Here is a 14,640-nt window from a genome sequence, read left to right as displayed (position 1 = left end):
TGTTCAGAGCAGTACCAGAGATGGATGATGTTGTGGATGGGATCAGATTAAAAACTGGACCCAGTGAATGTAGATGACATGTTCTACTGGCTGGGGCCTACTACGGAACGGAGTGAGATTGGAGAAGGTGTGTTATCAAATGAAAGCCATTTGAAAATAGGAAGTTTGTGTCCACAAAGGGACTGTCAGAAGTGAGACACTAGTGATCAGGGAAAGTTAATGAATAGGTCAACAAGAGAAAACCTCTGTATAATAGTTAATTTTTTTCTTTTGGAGTTTTTTTTTAGTTGAAACCAGAACCAAACACTTCTCCATTTTAAACTGGTATTATCACAGAAAGCATGATTCCTTCTGCCATGTAAATAGGAACAGCGATCTTTCCAAGTTATTACCATGCTAACAGGTTGACAGATATGTGCAAATTGTGACTCACCGCTCAATTTGGCACTAAATTAATGTCTTTCAGCACTGTGTCTGCTCAAGTGTAAACTAGTTACCACTGCTGTGTTCCTGCTTGTTTGCCTGTATCCAAAAGGTAAAAATTAAAGTAATTCAATTCTGCTATAGAATGGAGTACAACATATGGTAAAAGTGTAGGAGGATAGCAGATAGCACTGTGTTCCTACCTGTTCCCAGGCCTACAAATAAAGCTCTTCCAGATTTTGCTAAATGAATGCTTACTCAGAGCAGAGCTGTTTTCAGACATCATTCAGGTATTTCTAGCAGCCTCCATTGCTCTGGAGAGCGTCATTCTGAGAAATACCACCAAGAGAGGTGGTATGACAAAGCATACAAAAGAAAAGTGGCATTTCCCACTGGATTTTGAATTCAAAGTTCTAAGCTTCCCTTTTTGTGTCAGTTCTGTCTAGCTGTGATACTGAATTCAAGAGATTTTGATGCATTTTTAAAGGGAAATGTTTTGGTTTTGTCCTGAGAATAGAGACATTGTTTTCCTTAGTAAAGATGCTTCTGTGTTTCTTCTTTTCTTTACTTGGCAAATACATTAATACATAACATAAATAGCCTTTTTACAGGTGATATCTTCCTCATATCAGGCATATGAATGAAAATAATTTTTTTGCTCTATAACATTTTAATAGTCTGTTCTGGACTTTTCTGATAACCTAGATTCTCTTCCCCACCCCCTCTACTGTTCCTTTCTACTTTTCTACACTGTTCTGTTCTGCCTTTCCTTAGTTCTTCCTGGGATCATGTCTCCTCTTTTACCTGGCCTTCATCCCTTTAGATGAGGTACAGCTCTTAGATTATACAATATTTTGACCTTTTTTTTAAATCACTGTACAGTATGCCTGACTTTTAAAACTGGATTTTTTTTTTTAAGCACAAGCAAATATTTGTCCTTGCATTCTTCCTGTTTTGTTTTTGATGTTTTTGATGACCTGAAATAATCACTTTAGCTACCTAGGCCTCAGCTTGCTTACTCCATTAAAGAAAAGCATTTTGGAGCCTTCAAGGTGAAAGGTGCAGTAGAGGGCAAATTATTATGTTACCTTCCTATTGAAGCTTGGCATGCTTATTTGCATTAGACTTTCCGAGCTATGATATCTATTGATTGTGGATCATTTCAGAAGACACTGCCTTTCCCCAACCCCTATTAGCATATAGTTAGCAATGACCTCCATTCACATGCATATGACAGCTGATTTTTCCCTTCTATGGAGTCTAAAGTAACCCGATCTAAATCACACATATAGTCATGGAAGAAAAAAAAATTATGATATTCAGAAATGATTCAAGTGATACTGATGCATACTGTTGGCATGCTATCTGCTTTTTCTTTTTAAAAAATGGGCTTTGTTATACTTCTATGATCCTAAGAAACATGTTTCTTTCTCCCTTTTTTTTTCCCCATTAGTTCTCTGACCCCTCCCTCAATCATTTTGTATTTTTTTGAGCTGAAGTGAGACTGGGTGGCATAAAGTTTAGGGTGGGGGGGGTGGGGGACTATAAAGGACTCAAGAGGTTGTGATTTGCCTCGAGCAGTTAATTTCTAACCATTCAGCATAGATTGTTGTCTTTCCTGTTTTAAAGAGCACCAGAGTGGAAATTCAGAACTGTTATTGATAGGCTTATTTGATGTTTAATCAGCTTCACGCATAAGAAACTCCCCCTTATATCTAAATGCATTTTCCCTTTTGACCTATTTTCCTTTGTTTGGGTCTTTATAGCAATAAATGGCTGATCAAAAGACAACTAAGGGTTACACTCCTGTTCCAGCCCATCAGCTTCTTGAACTTGGAAATTTTCTTTTTGCTCCAGATTTTTCCTCTCCTAAAATGTAGAGACTAAGCTCTCTCTTCAGTACTTGCCTGTTTCTTTTAGGGGAACTAATCACCTATGTTTGCAATTTTGGAGTCATTTTTGATTCTTTCTTCTCCCTCTCCCTCTGTAGTCCAACTATTTGCTAAATCTTCTCAGTTCTATTTCCATAACATCTCCCATGGCTTCCTTTCTTTCTCCTCATAAATACCCTGGTGGAGGCCTCATCACCACTCAGTGGCCTCACCATTTCCAATCCAACATTCACAGACTACATATTTCTAGTGTTAAAGCTCAGATCTGATCATGTTCTTCCCCAACCAATAGGCTCAGAAAGCCTCACTGGCTTCTTATTGTCCCCAGGATGAAACTTCTCTCTTTGGTATTTAAAATCTTTTACATTCTGATTTCAGCCTCTTTCAGACTTCTTTCACAGTATTCACCTTTACACATACATGCTATGTTTTAGCCAAACTGGCCCATTTGCTGTTTCCTTTAGAAAACATAGCATCTTCTCTGGGCTTTGCATGAATTGTCTCTCCTCACCTCTGCCTTTTGGAATTTAGTTGTATAAAAGCCTCAGCTCATGTGCCACTTCCTATATGAGAAATTTCCTGGTGGCCCCTTAGTTGTTGGTGCTTTTTCCAATCTTGCCTAATTTACTCTCTCAACTTTGTTTATTTCATAGCTACTTATCTTTATGGGCATGTGGTTTCCCTATAGCATAATGTCCCTGAGGTCAAGTTTTCATTTTTGTCTTTGTATCTACAGTGCCTAGAAAAGTGCCTGGTAATATCGTCTTTATAGTAATATAACATAACAGTATAACATAATTTAGTAATATAGTGCCTTGGTAATACAGGTCTTTAATAATTGCTTATTTAATTGAACTGAAAATTCAGAATAGTGCTATTATATGGTTCTGATTTGTGTTGAAAGATAAATACTTTCTGATTCATATACCAGATATCTCAATCCATCCAAGTTTGTGTTTACTTTTCATTAATACTATAATTCTCTTGACTAACATTTTTCCCATTGTGATTTTGTATTGTTTCATTGCTTTTCAGAATTTAGCTCTTATCCATTTGACTCTAGTCTTTATTAAACCATTTCATTAATATGTCATATATATTCTCTCTTTGTCCAGTGGGAATTTCAAGAGAGAGATTCACCCCCCCCCCCAAGATCACATACTAAAAGCATCTGAGTCAGAAAAAAATGCTATTCTTGTTATAGAATCAATTTCTTTATAATAAACTTCCATTGACAAAGAGGCTACCTGGTATCAAGATGATTACTCAAGTGTTGCTTCATTTTCTCTTGTTATTGGTGAATTTTCTGCCTACGTAGCACTTACCTGAACTGGGTATCTTCATAAGTAAAGTTTTTCTAAGCAGAAGATACCATTTTATGGTAACTATGTAAAATTAAATCCCTACCCCCCAAATTGATCAATGTGAAGAAATCTTTAACAATTTGTTGCTTGTTGTAATTTGAATGTTGCTATAATTTATATTTGTATGTTTTTTTTTTCCCCTCCTGCTTAGGTATGTTGATGATGTGATCAGCCGCATTGATAGGATGTTCCCTGAAATGTCAATTCACTTGTCCAGACCCAATGGAACATCTGCAATGCTTTTGGTAAGACTCAATTGATTAAGCTGAAGGGTATTATGGAGAAAGTTTGACTAAAAGATTAATTTTCTAGTCCTGAATATTGGCTTTTACTTATGTAAGTTAGGCTCTATTTGAATGGACAAATTTGAATGTCTCATTTTAATGGAAGATCTCTGTCTCTAAGAAAGACACTTTCCAAAGGGCAACAAAGTTAAACGTTCTATAATTTTCTATTGAGTCATATTCATAAAATTGTAGAATTTTAGAGCTGAAAGAGACTTTAGAATGGTACCTTTTCTGTGAGAAGTCATCTCTCTACTCCTTTGAGGAAGTAGGAGGTCTACAATATAGAACACTTCATGTTTTCAGGGTTTTTTCCCAGTATATTGATTGGTTTTACTAATTGTTTTCTTTCTTTCTTTTTTTTACCCCTTTTAAAATATTCTTTGCTTTATGGGATGCATGACTTTCTGAGAAAAGAGATAAGGAAGAATATAGTAGAAAACTTAGGCAATGTAAAAACAAAGTATGAAAATTTAAAACAAAAAAGTAGATCTCAACCAAAGAGATTCAAATCTTCTTCCCTTAAATGAGGTCTCCTGGTATGAATTCACCTCAAGAATACAGATTTTGTTGAAGTTCTGGTGTATTATCCCAAGATGCAGCATGTTGTAGTAGAAAAAATATTGTGCTAGAATTTAAAAGATAGAAGTTCATCTCCTAATTCTAGTTCCACCATAAACCTCAAGTCACAGAAACTTTTGGGGCCTCATTTTGTTCCTCCATAGCATGAAGGGATTAAATTAGGGTGCTTTTTTTTTTTTTTTTAGTTTCCTAAAATTTGGGATTCTATATCTATCAAAAGCAAATGATATTTCAGCAGCTAGTAGTAGCCAGAAATATATCCTTATAAAACATAGTTAGACAAAGAGTGAACTGACTTTATCACAAAGGATTCTAGAGTTTCTGATGTCTAAATCCTTTTTTTTTGGGGGGGGGGTAGCACCAGTCATGTTGACCTCAGTAGTTCTCATTTTCTTATATCTTTTTCTTTTCAGTCCATAAAATGTGGGATTTTGTTGTTACCTCTTTATCACATATATAGATTCAGAAAAGGTCATTATGCTTTGAAATGAAAATGCTTGTAGAAATCTTAAATTAGATTATTAATTAGGTGGTTATGAAGCACTTCAAGGATGAAAAGCATTTCTGAGTGTTTGTTTTTAATAATACTCTTTTGGAGAACAATTAAGTGAAGACAGTTTTTGAAAAGATTCCATATTTCAAAGGAAACAAAGTTTATTAGGTAAGAGCAGCTGTTATTGATGGAATATCAATGAGTTTGGGGAGTTAATACAGTGTCGTTCCTTTCCAGGCTAATTGCTGCCATTTGTTTAGAACCTGGATTGAGTGCTGTGTTCAGGTGTTTTACTTTGGGGCAGTCTTGCAAATAGCCACTCGCCTAGTTAAAGTATCTATTTGAGACAAGTAGCAAAAATGCTTATTTGGTTTATCTAATTGAGTGTATCTTAGGAAGAGAACATTTTGGTGGTTGTTAAATGTCATTTTGATAGTGGTTTAAATGACAGTGCAGATCAGTAGGAAATTTGGGCTGGCAATGACAATGACATCAAATTACATGTAACACTAAGGTTGACAGTCTTAGCTCTTCTGAGTAGCAAAAGTTGCTTTGTTATGTTGGCCAAGAAACTAAAAAGATAAAAAAAAATCATTTTTTAGAGGAAGAATAAGTGTTTTTTCTTTTGATGTTTTTGCCCATGAATGCATACCGCCGCATTCCTTGGTTAAACGTTTAGATTGACTAGCATTTAAGAGCCTATAGACTTGACTGAGGAAATATCAATCCTGTGTTTAGCACACCTGCCAGTGATCAGAGAAGTTAATGAAGATAAAAATGAAAGCATCCTCAGTGAAAGAGGTTTGTTCAAATTATCTTTGGGTCATTGAGCTTCTGTTTCATGATGAAGGTAGGAGTTTGGCATTGGAATGAATAAGCAGTGAAAGCTAGATTATCGATAAACAGGTCCACGATATTAGAATTATTTCCACCTGAGAAAGCTGGCTTTTCTATCACAGTGACCCATCAGCCACATCAATTTTCACAGGGAGTCTGTTTTAATAGACCTGTGAGAGAGTTTTTGGGCTCTGCTCAAGGGTGGAACTCATTTTATATGTACAGTGTACATGTAAATATGCCTGAGGATGATTGATGGCACATCCGGATGTCTCAAAACTGGTCACCTTCGTCTGTTGACACAGGGATATAGATTAAGTTGTTATTATTTATGGTTTTGGTTATTGGTGATACAAGTCACAACCAAAGAGAACTTTTGATGTAAAACAGTAAAATATTGTTGCTTAATGAATAAAGAAAGGGGCAAGTTGAACTGACTATACCAGTGAGAACTGTTTTAGATGTTCTTGGTCACTAGGAGCAGCAGAAATGACTTCTGATCCTAGTTCCCCAAATTCCAGACTGGCTATAAGTGCCATGGCTAAAGACTAAATATTATCCAAAAAACCAGATTGATTTAAATTCCCTGTCTCTTTAAAAAGACTTTTTACTGTTAATAGCTAAAAGGAAATCAAAATTAAAATCACAAAAGAGAAAAATAAATAGAATCCCAAGAACTGTCAGAAGCATCCTTTGGCTTCAAGGAAACCTTAGAGGAACCAAATCTATCTGTAGTTTTTTTCAACTAACTATTTATTAGCCTTGCCTAATCAGGCCTCCTAATCTTAAGCCAATTTTCTTATGAAGTCGGTGGAAATGCAAGGAAGAACTTTTACTGAAAACAAAATTTTATCTTAAGAAAATAAAATCTACTTATTGATGGATGAACTGACACAGGACCATCCAATAATATCCAATTCCAGATTTTCACTACAGCCTTGAATTTTAGATTTCATTACTAGGCCAGAATTGAATCATTTTTTTTTAAATACCAGAGTTAAGTGAGGATTCTATATCCCTTTTGGAACCTACATTCCATTTTTTTCTTTGGCTATAGAATCCCTATCCCTTTGACAAATAGATTTCTTTGTTGTTCTCCTGGACCTCTTGTGGCACTGTTCTTTGAACATTTTTGCCTTTTTTAGTCCACCCTTTTTCCTTGACTTATTTTTCTCTGATATCATTAGTTTTCTTGAAGCATAGTCTCTTAATTGCTAAGATCAAACTAATATAATAATTGAGATTTATGAATAGATCTCAGTTACTAGGTCTATGTCTAACTTAGTTGCTGTTGCCAAACACACACACACACACACACACACACACACACACACACACACACACACACACACACACGCTTTTTTGAGGCTCAGGGATCTTCCCTACAGAGCAGAGGATGTAATTTACATCTGTTCACCTGTACTATCACCTTGAACTTTTAAGACTAGATTCTTAGAAATAAAGCAGAAGCTCCTGATCAGGGTGAAATCCAGATTATTGCTGAAGACAATGGGGAAACATAGTTTTTGAGTCTTATGAATTAAGTAGCATGATAAAAGTTATGTTTTAGGAAGATTAATCTGGAAACGATATATATACCCTGGATTTGAATGATTAAAGGGGGGGCGTCAGGAATGGAGGTGGTGTGGCCAGTTGGTTGGCCATCACAATAGTTTAGGTATAAGGTAGAACCTGAGTTACAATATTGGAAGTAGGAATAGAGAGAAAAGTTCAGTGACTGAAGACATCTAAATAAGTATCTCCATGAACTGCTACAACCAGAGATAATGATAAATTTCTTCTTCTTTCCTGTGTACTCCAATATCCCTCTGAATTGTTTCACCATCTGACTTTATGATGAGGAGAAAAGTAAGACAGCAAGAAGGGAACTTCTCATCAAGGATAAGATAATTTTAAGTTGACTAATGAGTTTTTGTTAGCAACTAGTTCTGTACAGGTAGTATTCCGTGCTGGAAGAAGTGACTAAATACATATGAGGAATATTAAGAAGCCAAAATGTATTGCATGGAACTTTCTGCAGAATTTTCTACTATTTTTAATAATTTTTATAGACTCTTTCATCAAACCTTAGCCACATGAAATCAGATCAGCACTCTGAGAATGGTTTCTGAAAGTGTGAGAGGAGGGGGAGGACAATATCTTATTTGTTTGGGGGGCAGATTTTTATCCATAAGTAAAATCTAATTAGAAATTAGAATCTAGGGGGCAGCTGGGTGGCTCAGTGGATTGAGAGCCAGGCCTAGAGATGGGAAGTGCTAGGTTCAAATCTGGCCTCAGATACTTCCTAGCTGTGTGGCCCTGGGCAAGTCACTTAACCCCCATTGCCTGAAAAACAAAACAAAAACAAACAAACAAAAGAAATAGAATCTAATGGTTTCCTGAAACGTATCAGGGCAGAATTCTGAGGTGGTAGCTAAATGGCCAAAGTCAACATATGCATTTGGAGAACATTACATAGCTCAAATGTATTGTTTGGAACTTTCTCTTGAATTTGCTATTATTATAGTTCGTCTAACAAAAGTGTGTGTGTGTGTGTGTGTGTGTGTGTGTGTGTGTGTGTGTGTGTTTGCGTGCATACCCATGCACATGTATATGCACACAAACATCATAAAAATAATTGGAACTCCAGAGTAGTCAGTGAGCAAAGATGGGTTTTTTAAAAATTCCTTCTCAGCCACTTCTTCTCCTCACCAAAGACTCTTTGCTAACAAGGTGTGGACAATTTAAATACTGAGGCAATTTGTCACTCTGATTCTTGAGACCCAGTGGAACTCCAGTTCCAGTGCTCCAGTTTAGGATGTTATAATTTGTGATAAACTATTTCCCTAAGCATCTGAGTGATTAAAAATCTCCTCACATTGTATATAGAGGTGAGGCAGAATTAGGATAAGAAGGAGAGAAGAGAGAATAAGTCTGGAAATGCTTTTGGAGAGTCTTGTTTCTAAGCCGGATATAGCTATCACAGACTAACAAAAGGTCAACCCTTTAAGTCCTCACACTGCAAGACCAACCCCAGAGCTTCTAAGCAAACCCTAGTAGATTAGATATTTAGTCTGCTGAGTCAATGAGGAATTTTCCAAATAAATCCAGCAGCTATATTTGACTAAGTAGTACTCCATGTGTGCAGAAATCCATAGACAGACATAATATGTTAGCGTGTCCTCCTGAGAAACATCAGAAATATGATATTTTGTTTGTTTCCTAAGTATCAATGTAGTTATGTTACCAGCTCATCCAGGTTAAAAGTAAACTAGGGATTATATGACCAACAAAATGGAAGACTAGCCATTATCTCTGATCCTTTGAACCTTTCAATCCAAAATGGGAATTATATGCCGGAGATAAAGCAATTGTAGCTATATCCATAGTTTAGTACACCAGGTACCCAAACAAGGCAAAAACTTGAACTAACAGCAGAGAAAAAGAAACATTCCCCAGTCCCTAATTCACGCTAAGTATCCCTTCTCCCACTGCCCACCACACTCCCAGTAGCAGGGCTGCTGCCACATGTCTTTGCAACACATCTCAGCTACACAGCCTGAACCTACCTCTACCTAATGCTGCAGGGAGCCAAACTCCAAGCATTAGCAATTTTCTCAGGCTGTATAGCTGCATGGTAGCATTGTGCCATAATAGAGTTCTGCAGGAGAGTAGAGGAATAGAGAGAATGGGCATGGAAGATATTTGTATTTTTAACAGAACTCAAATTGCAACCTTAAACACTCCCCCCAGTGCCTTTGAGATCCAAACCCAATTATCAGAAATTTACCCAGGCCCCCAACGCCCAGTGGTATCATTCTCTTCTGTAGCTCAGCTGGGCTCAAACAAGAGAATGGAAAAGACCCCATATGCATCAGGCTTTGAGACTTTCCAGGGAGCCTGAAGGGAAAAAAAAAACCTAGCATTTAGCTGGGGCCATTTCTGTCCCCCCAAAAGTTATTAGAGGCAGAGACTTAGACTGGTGAACTATGAATTACATGATGTGAGAGAAGGCTGAGACTGTTTTGAGATTCTGCCCAGAAGGAAACTGCCATCAGAGAGGAGGGAGTCAGATAGTGAGCAGTAGGGAAAAATAAGGAAAAAGGACAAAAATAATACGGATGTTAAAAGAAAGAAAACTCAAAGACTTTGAACATAAGCAGATAAACCAACAGAGTAAAACATTAACAGCAGAAGGAAATATTTGGCCTCTAGATCTGGTAAGAGGTATCCATGAATAAAATTGCAAAACAAAGAAAAATTATTCAATACAAAATGAAACACAGAACCCTGTGAATTTTTTTTTTAAACCCTTACCTTCTGTCTTGGAGTCAATACTGTGTATTGGCTCCAAGGCAGAAGAGTGGTAAGGGCTAGGCAATGGGGGTCAAGTGACTTGCCCAGGGTCACACAGCTAGAAAGTGTCTGAGGCCAGATTTGAACCTAGGGCCTCCCATCTCTAGGACTGGCTCTCAATCCACTGAGCTACCCAGCTGCCCCCAACCCTGTGAATTTTGAAGAGTATGGAATCCCCGCACACTGTTCCTGAATGTTTCAAAAGAGGAATAAGAATTATGATAGCAGAATTTATGACCTGTGTGACAGAAAAATTGACAGAGTAAAAATCTTGAATCCACAGTGACAAGTCTCACCAAAGAAATAAAACAAAGGCTAACTGATTGAGGATACAAGTACACAGAAGGACAGTTTGGAAGAAGGGAAACAGAAAGCAATAACATTAAAAGAAAACATACCTTCCATTCAAGCAAAATATATTGATATTGAAGATAGAATGCATCTATACAACTTAAAAGATTATAGGTTTCCCAGAAGAACATGACAATCTGAACATTTATAATGCAAGAAATAACAAAGTGTCACTTGAAAAAAATCTATAGATCACTTCTGGGGAAAAATACAAACAAAAACAACTGAGACTGCAAACATAGTGTTTAATTTAATGATCCCATTGAGAAACAACAAATTCTACAATTGACCATGAAAAAGACCTTCAGATATAAATGAAAGGAAATTTTAATAAAACAAGACTTCTTTACCCATCAGAAAACTCAGGAGGGAATGGAATAGTGTGTTCTGAATAGATTAAACTATCCAATAAAATGAAAGAGACTGACAGATTATATAAAAAAGCAAAACTTCACAATCTGTTGCTAACAATAAACATATTTTAAAAACAAAGACATGAACAGAATAAAAACGAGAGCTTGGAAAAAATTTCTATGTATTAAGTGAATCCAAAAAAGAACAATTTATATAATAATAACAATATATTGTAAAGACAACCTTGAAAGACCTAAGAACTCTGATCAACACAATGACCAACCATAATTCCAGAGGACCAGTAATCAAACATGCTACCTACATCCTGACAGAGAGGTGACCTACTCAAGGTACATAATGATACAAGAGTTTATTTTGTTTGACTGTGTATATTTCTTTCAAAGGCATTTTCCCCTCCTACCACCCACCTCAGCCCATTGAAAGAGTAGGAAGAAGGGAAAATACCATAATAGAATCTTTTTATGAGACAAATGTAGTTCACGTACTTATACCAGCAAATGATAAAACATGGGGAACTATCGACCAATATCGTTAGTGAATGTCAGTTCAAATTTTAAAATTAAATCCTGTCAGATTAAAAGCAATTCATTCATTATGTCAAAGTTGGATTTAAACCAGGGGTGCGCGGATGGTTCAGCACTAGGAAAACAATCAAAAGTATTAGTCATATTAAAAACAAACCAAAACAACCCTAAAGTCACATGATTATCTCCATAGATATAGGAAAAGCCTTTGATTTATAATGGTACTTTTTGTGATAGTAAATAATTGGAAACCAAATAGATACCCATTGTTGGGGAATGGCCAAACAAATTGTGATAGAGTCAATTCTCCTAAGATATGATGTGTTTTCCTAAAAATTACTGCACTTTGTAGAATTACAGAATGAAAACCACAGAACTTACAGGGAAAATGAAATAAGGGACACAGCACTAAAAACCCTTATCAGTGACACACACACAAAAAAGATAGGAACCTAATTTAAGTTATAGCAACTATAACTGTACTCATATTAAAAGGTTAATGCATAAGTATTATAATAACTAATGATGGAATCTAGATGAATGATGTGGGAAGATGATGAAGTTAGTGGGTAGGGATCAGCCTTACTCCATTCACAGTTTCTGCTATAACACAAAGTATACTGTATGGTACTTTACCTTGAAAAAGATCTTAAGTTTGCTTGTGTAACCAGGCATCTGAAGGGTTGCAGCATATGAGTTATTATAAAGAGGTGGAAGAAGAAATACTGAAATCTGATAGAGACTTGTAACAACTAGATACGAATAAGTGTGGCTCCCATCCTCAAATTGTTTCACATGCAGACAAAATCATGCCTAATCAGACTTGACATTTTTGTTATGCTCAGATTATTCTTTAATATGTCCATCATGTTGAAACAAATTTTTTTAAAATAGGTATCATCACAGTATTGACTATACATAAAAGTAATGAAATTTTACTGTGCTATATAAGAAATGATGAATGGGATTAATATAGAGAAACATGGAAAGATCTACATGAACTGATGCAGAGTAAAGTAAATAGAGCTAAGAAAACAGCTTATCTATGTGTCTCAAATCTTAGCCAAAATAGACTCCAAAATGTAAGCTTTTTTATAAGATCGTCAAGCATATCCATGTCTCATCTAGTTCAGTTGTTCTGTTTTGAAGCTTTGGAAGTATTTACAAATTAGTAAATTGGAGTCTGTTTTTATTCTTTGAAAGAATGAGTACATTTATCCAAAATAACTCTAGTTATGTGACTATTTGGTTGAAGTTAATCAATTAGCTAACATCTACTTATGTTCAAGTATTATAAAAGAGTAACTGAGTTAGATTGATTTCTTGCTTAGAGTGATATATTTTTTAAAAGAAAGAAAAATTGAATCCCAGTCCCACAATTTTCATTACCTTAGTTTTCTGGGGAAAAAAAAATCTTCTTTATTTAAGGATTTGTATAGCATTTGATTTGCAGAAGAACAAAGTGCTTTGCCAAATATAAAATTACCCACATTTAAGCTAGCTTACAATCTCTTCAGCATTTCTGTCTGGTCTATAAAAATTAAATGTCATGCTTTTGTGTAATGTTTCCTTTGTAAAATCACTTTGATATGTTATTTCATTTTAGCCTTCCAAACTGTACAAGATAGATTTAGTTAAATTGCTTATGTTTCTATACATTATTTTATCTATCTGCAAGCATGTTGATTCTTTGGGATTTAGGATGAAGACTGATATCACAGACATACCTCTGATTCCAGCAAGTGTTACTATAAAGTAGTGGGACAGAGTAAATCCCCAGGCTTAGTATGTCTTAGACTCCTTGCAAAAGACTGGTGAATATGCTAGGACCCATAGTTGTAGGATTTGGTCTTGACCCTCAGTATCCTTGCCAATTATTTTTTTACATTTGTTCTCTGGCGGCGCTTCCCAGTTCTGTGCCCCTTGCATAACTTGCTTATTTGTCTTTCTCTTAAAGGGTTTTATATCCTTTCTGTTCAGAATCATTGCTTGTCTGCTGATCTTTGTGTTATGTTAATGGTGTATGTTTGAGATTTATTCTTGTATCTCTTCTGGCATCTTGTAGTAAATGTTTGTTGAAAGAGTAAGTTTGTGCTCTACTTCCTAAAGGACTAAAAGGCAGCTCCCAGATAAATACAGTGTGAGATAAGACATTGAAAAATAGAGACCATCTAACAGAAACACAAGGTTAGCAGTTTCTGAGAGCCAATCTCAAACAGATTCCAGCGAATGGACAATATAGCTGTCTCTGTTTTCTAGCCAGTAAGGTAGAAAGAGCTACATTGGTTTATGTTGTTTTTGTTTTATGACAACAAAACACTTACTAATTCATCTGCAGAGATAAATTTTTTCCCCTCTAGAACTAGACTCAAATGGGAATTTAGTGTGTGGTTCCTTATATAAGTATTTATTATCTTTGGTTATCATAAAGATGATGAATATGCTCTTGAGAAGGCAATTGATATAGCCTTCTTTAGTTTTTTTTAAGATCAGTAATTAGCCCACTTGTACTACTCTACAATTTGCTTTATATTCCTTGTTTGTTTTATTAAATCAATGATCTGGTTAATTTAAGGCATTTAAGAGTGTTAACCCTTAAAGCAATGCCTAATTCTCAGGAACTATTTGGTAGCAGTGTAGTATGAATATACTGTGCTAAAGGGGAAAAAGCATTAATTCTGGAGTCACAGAACCAGAGGTTTTTGCTTGATTGGTTTTTTAAACCCATATCATCTGTCTTAGTATCAACTTTTTTTTTTTAAACCCATGCCTTCTGTCATAGAATCAGTACTGCTTATTGATTCTAAGGCAGAAGAGCAGTATGGGCTAGGAAATGTGCATTAAGTTACTTGCCCAGGGTCACATGACTAGTTCATGTCTGAGGCCAGATTCAAATCCAGGACCTCCTGTCTCTAGGCCTGGCTCTCAATCCACTGAACCACCCAGCTACCCCTCCTTAGTATCAATCCTGAGACAGAAGAGGCTAGGGCTAGGGCACTGGGGTTAAGTGACTTGCCCAGGGTAACAGCCAGGAGGTATCTGAGGACAGGATTTGAATGCAGTTCCTCCTGACTCCAAGCCTGGTGTTCTAGCCACTGTGCTGCCTAGCTGCCCCCGAATCTGGGTTTGAATCCTGCCTCTGGTACCATTGTAATCTTC

At 36.1% G+C, this 14,640-nt stretch overlaps 1 protein-coding gene across 1 annotated transcript in view; it reads left to right on the top strand.

Moving 5' to 3' along the window:
• MED27 (mediator complex subunit 27) overlaps positions 1-14,640 on the top strand; it is a 276,923-nt gene that overhangs the window by 167,815 nt on the left and 94,468 nt on the right. Inside the window, exon 4 of the mRNA XM_003339627.4 lies at positions 3,831-3,924. Within this exon, the coding sequence (XP_003339675.2) occupies positions 3,831-3,924 (94 nt within the window). The remainder of the gene's footprint in view (positions 1-3,830; positions 3,925-14,640) is intronic.

Source organism: Monodelphis domestica, chromosome 1, assembly GCF_027887165.1.
Source record: "Monodelphis domestica isolate mMonDom1 chromosome 1, mMonDom1.pri, whole genome shotgun sequence".
Classification (NCBI taxonomy): Eukaryota; Metazoa; Chordata; class Mammalia; order Didelphimorphia; family Didelphidae; genus Monodelphis; species Monodelphis domestica.
Note: the sequence above shows the minus strand (reverse complement) of the source record. Positions and strands in the feature narration are given on the sequence as shown.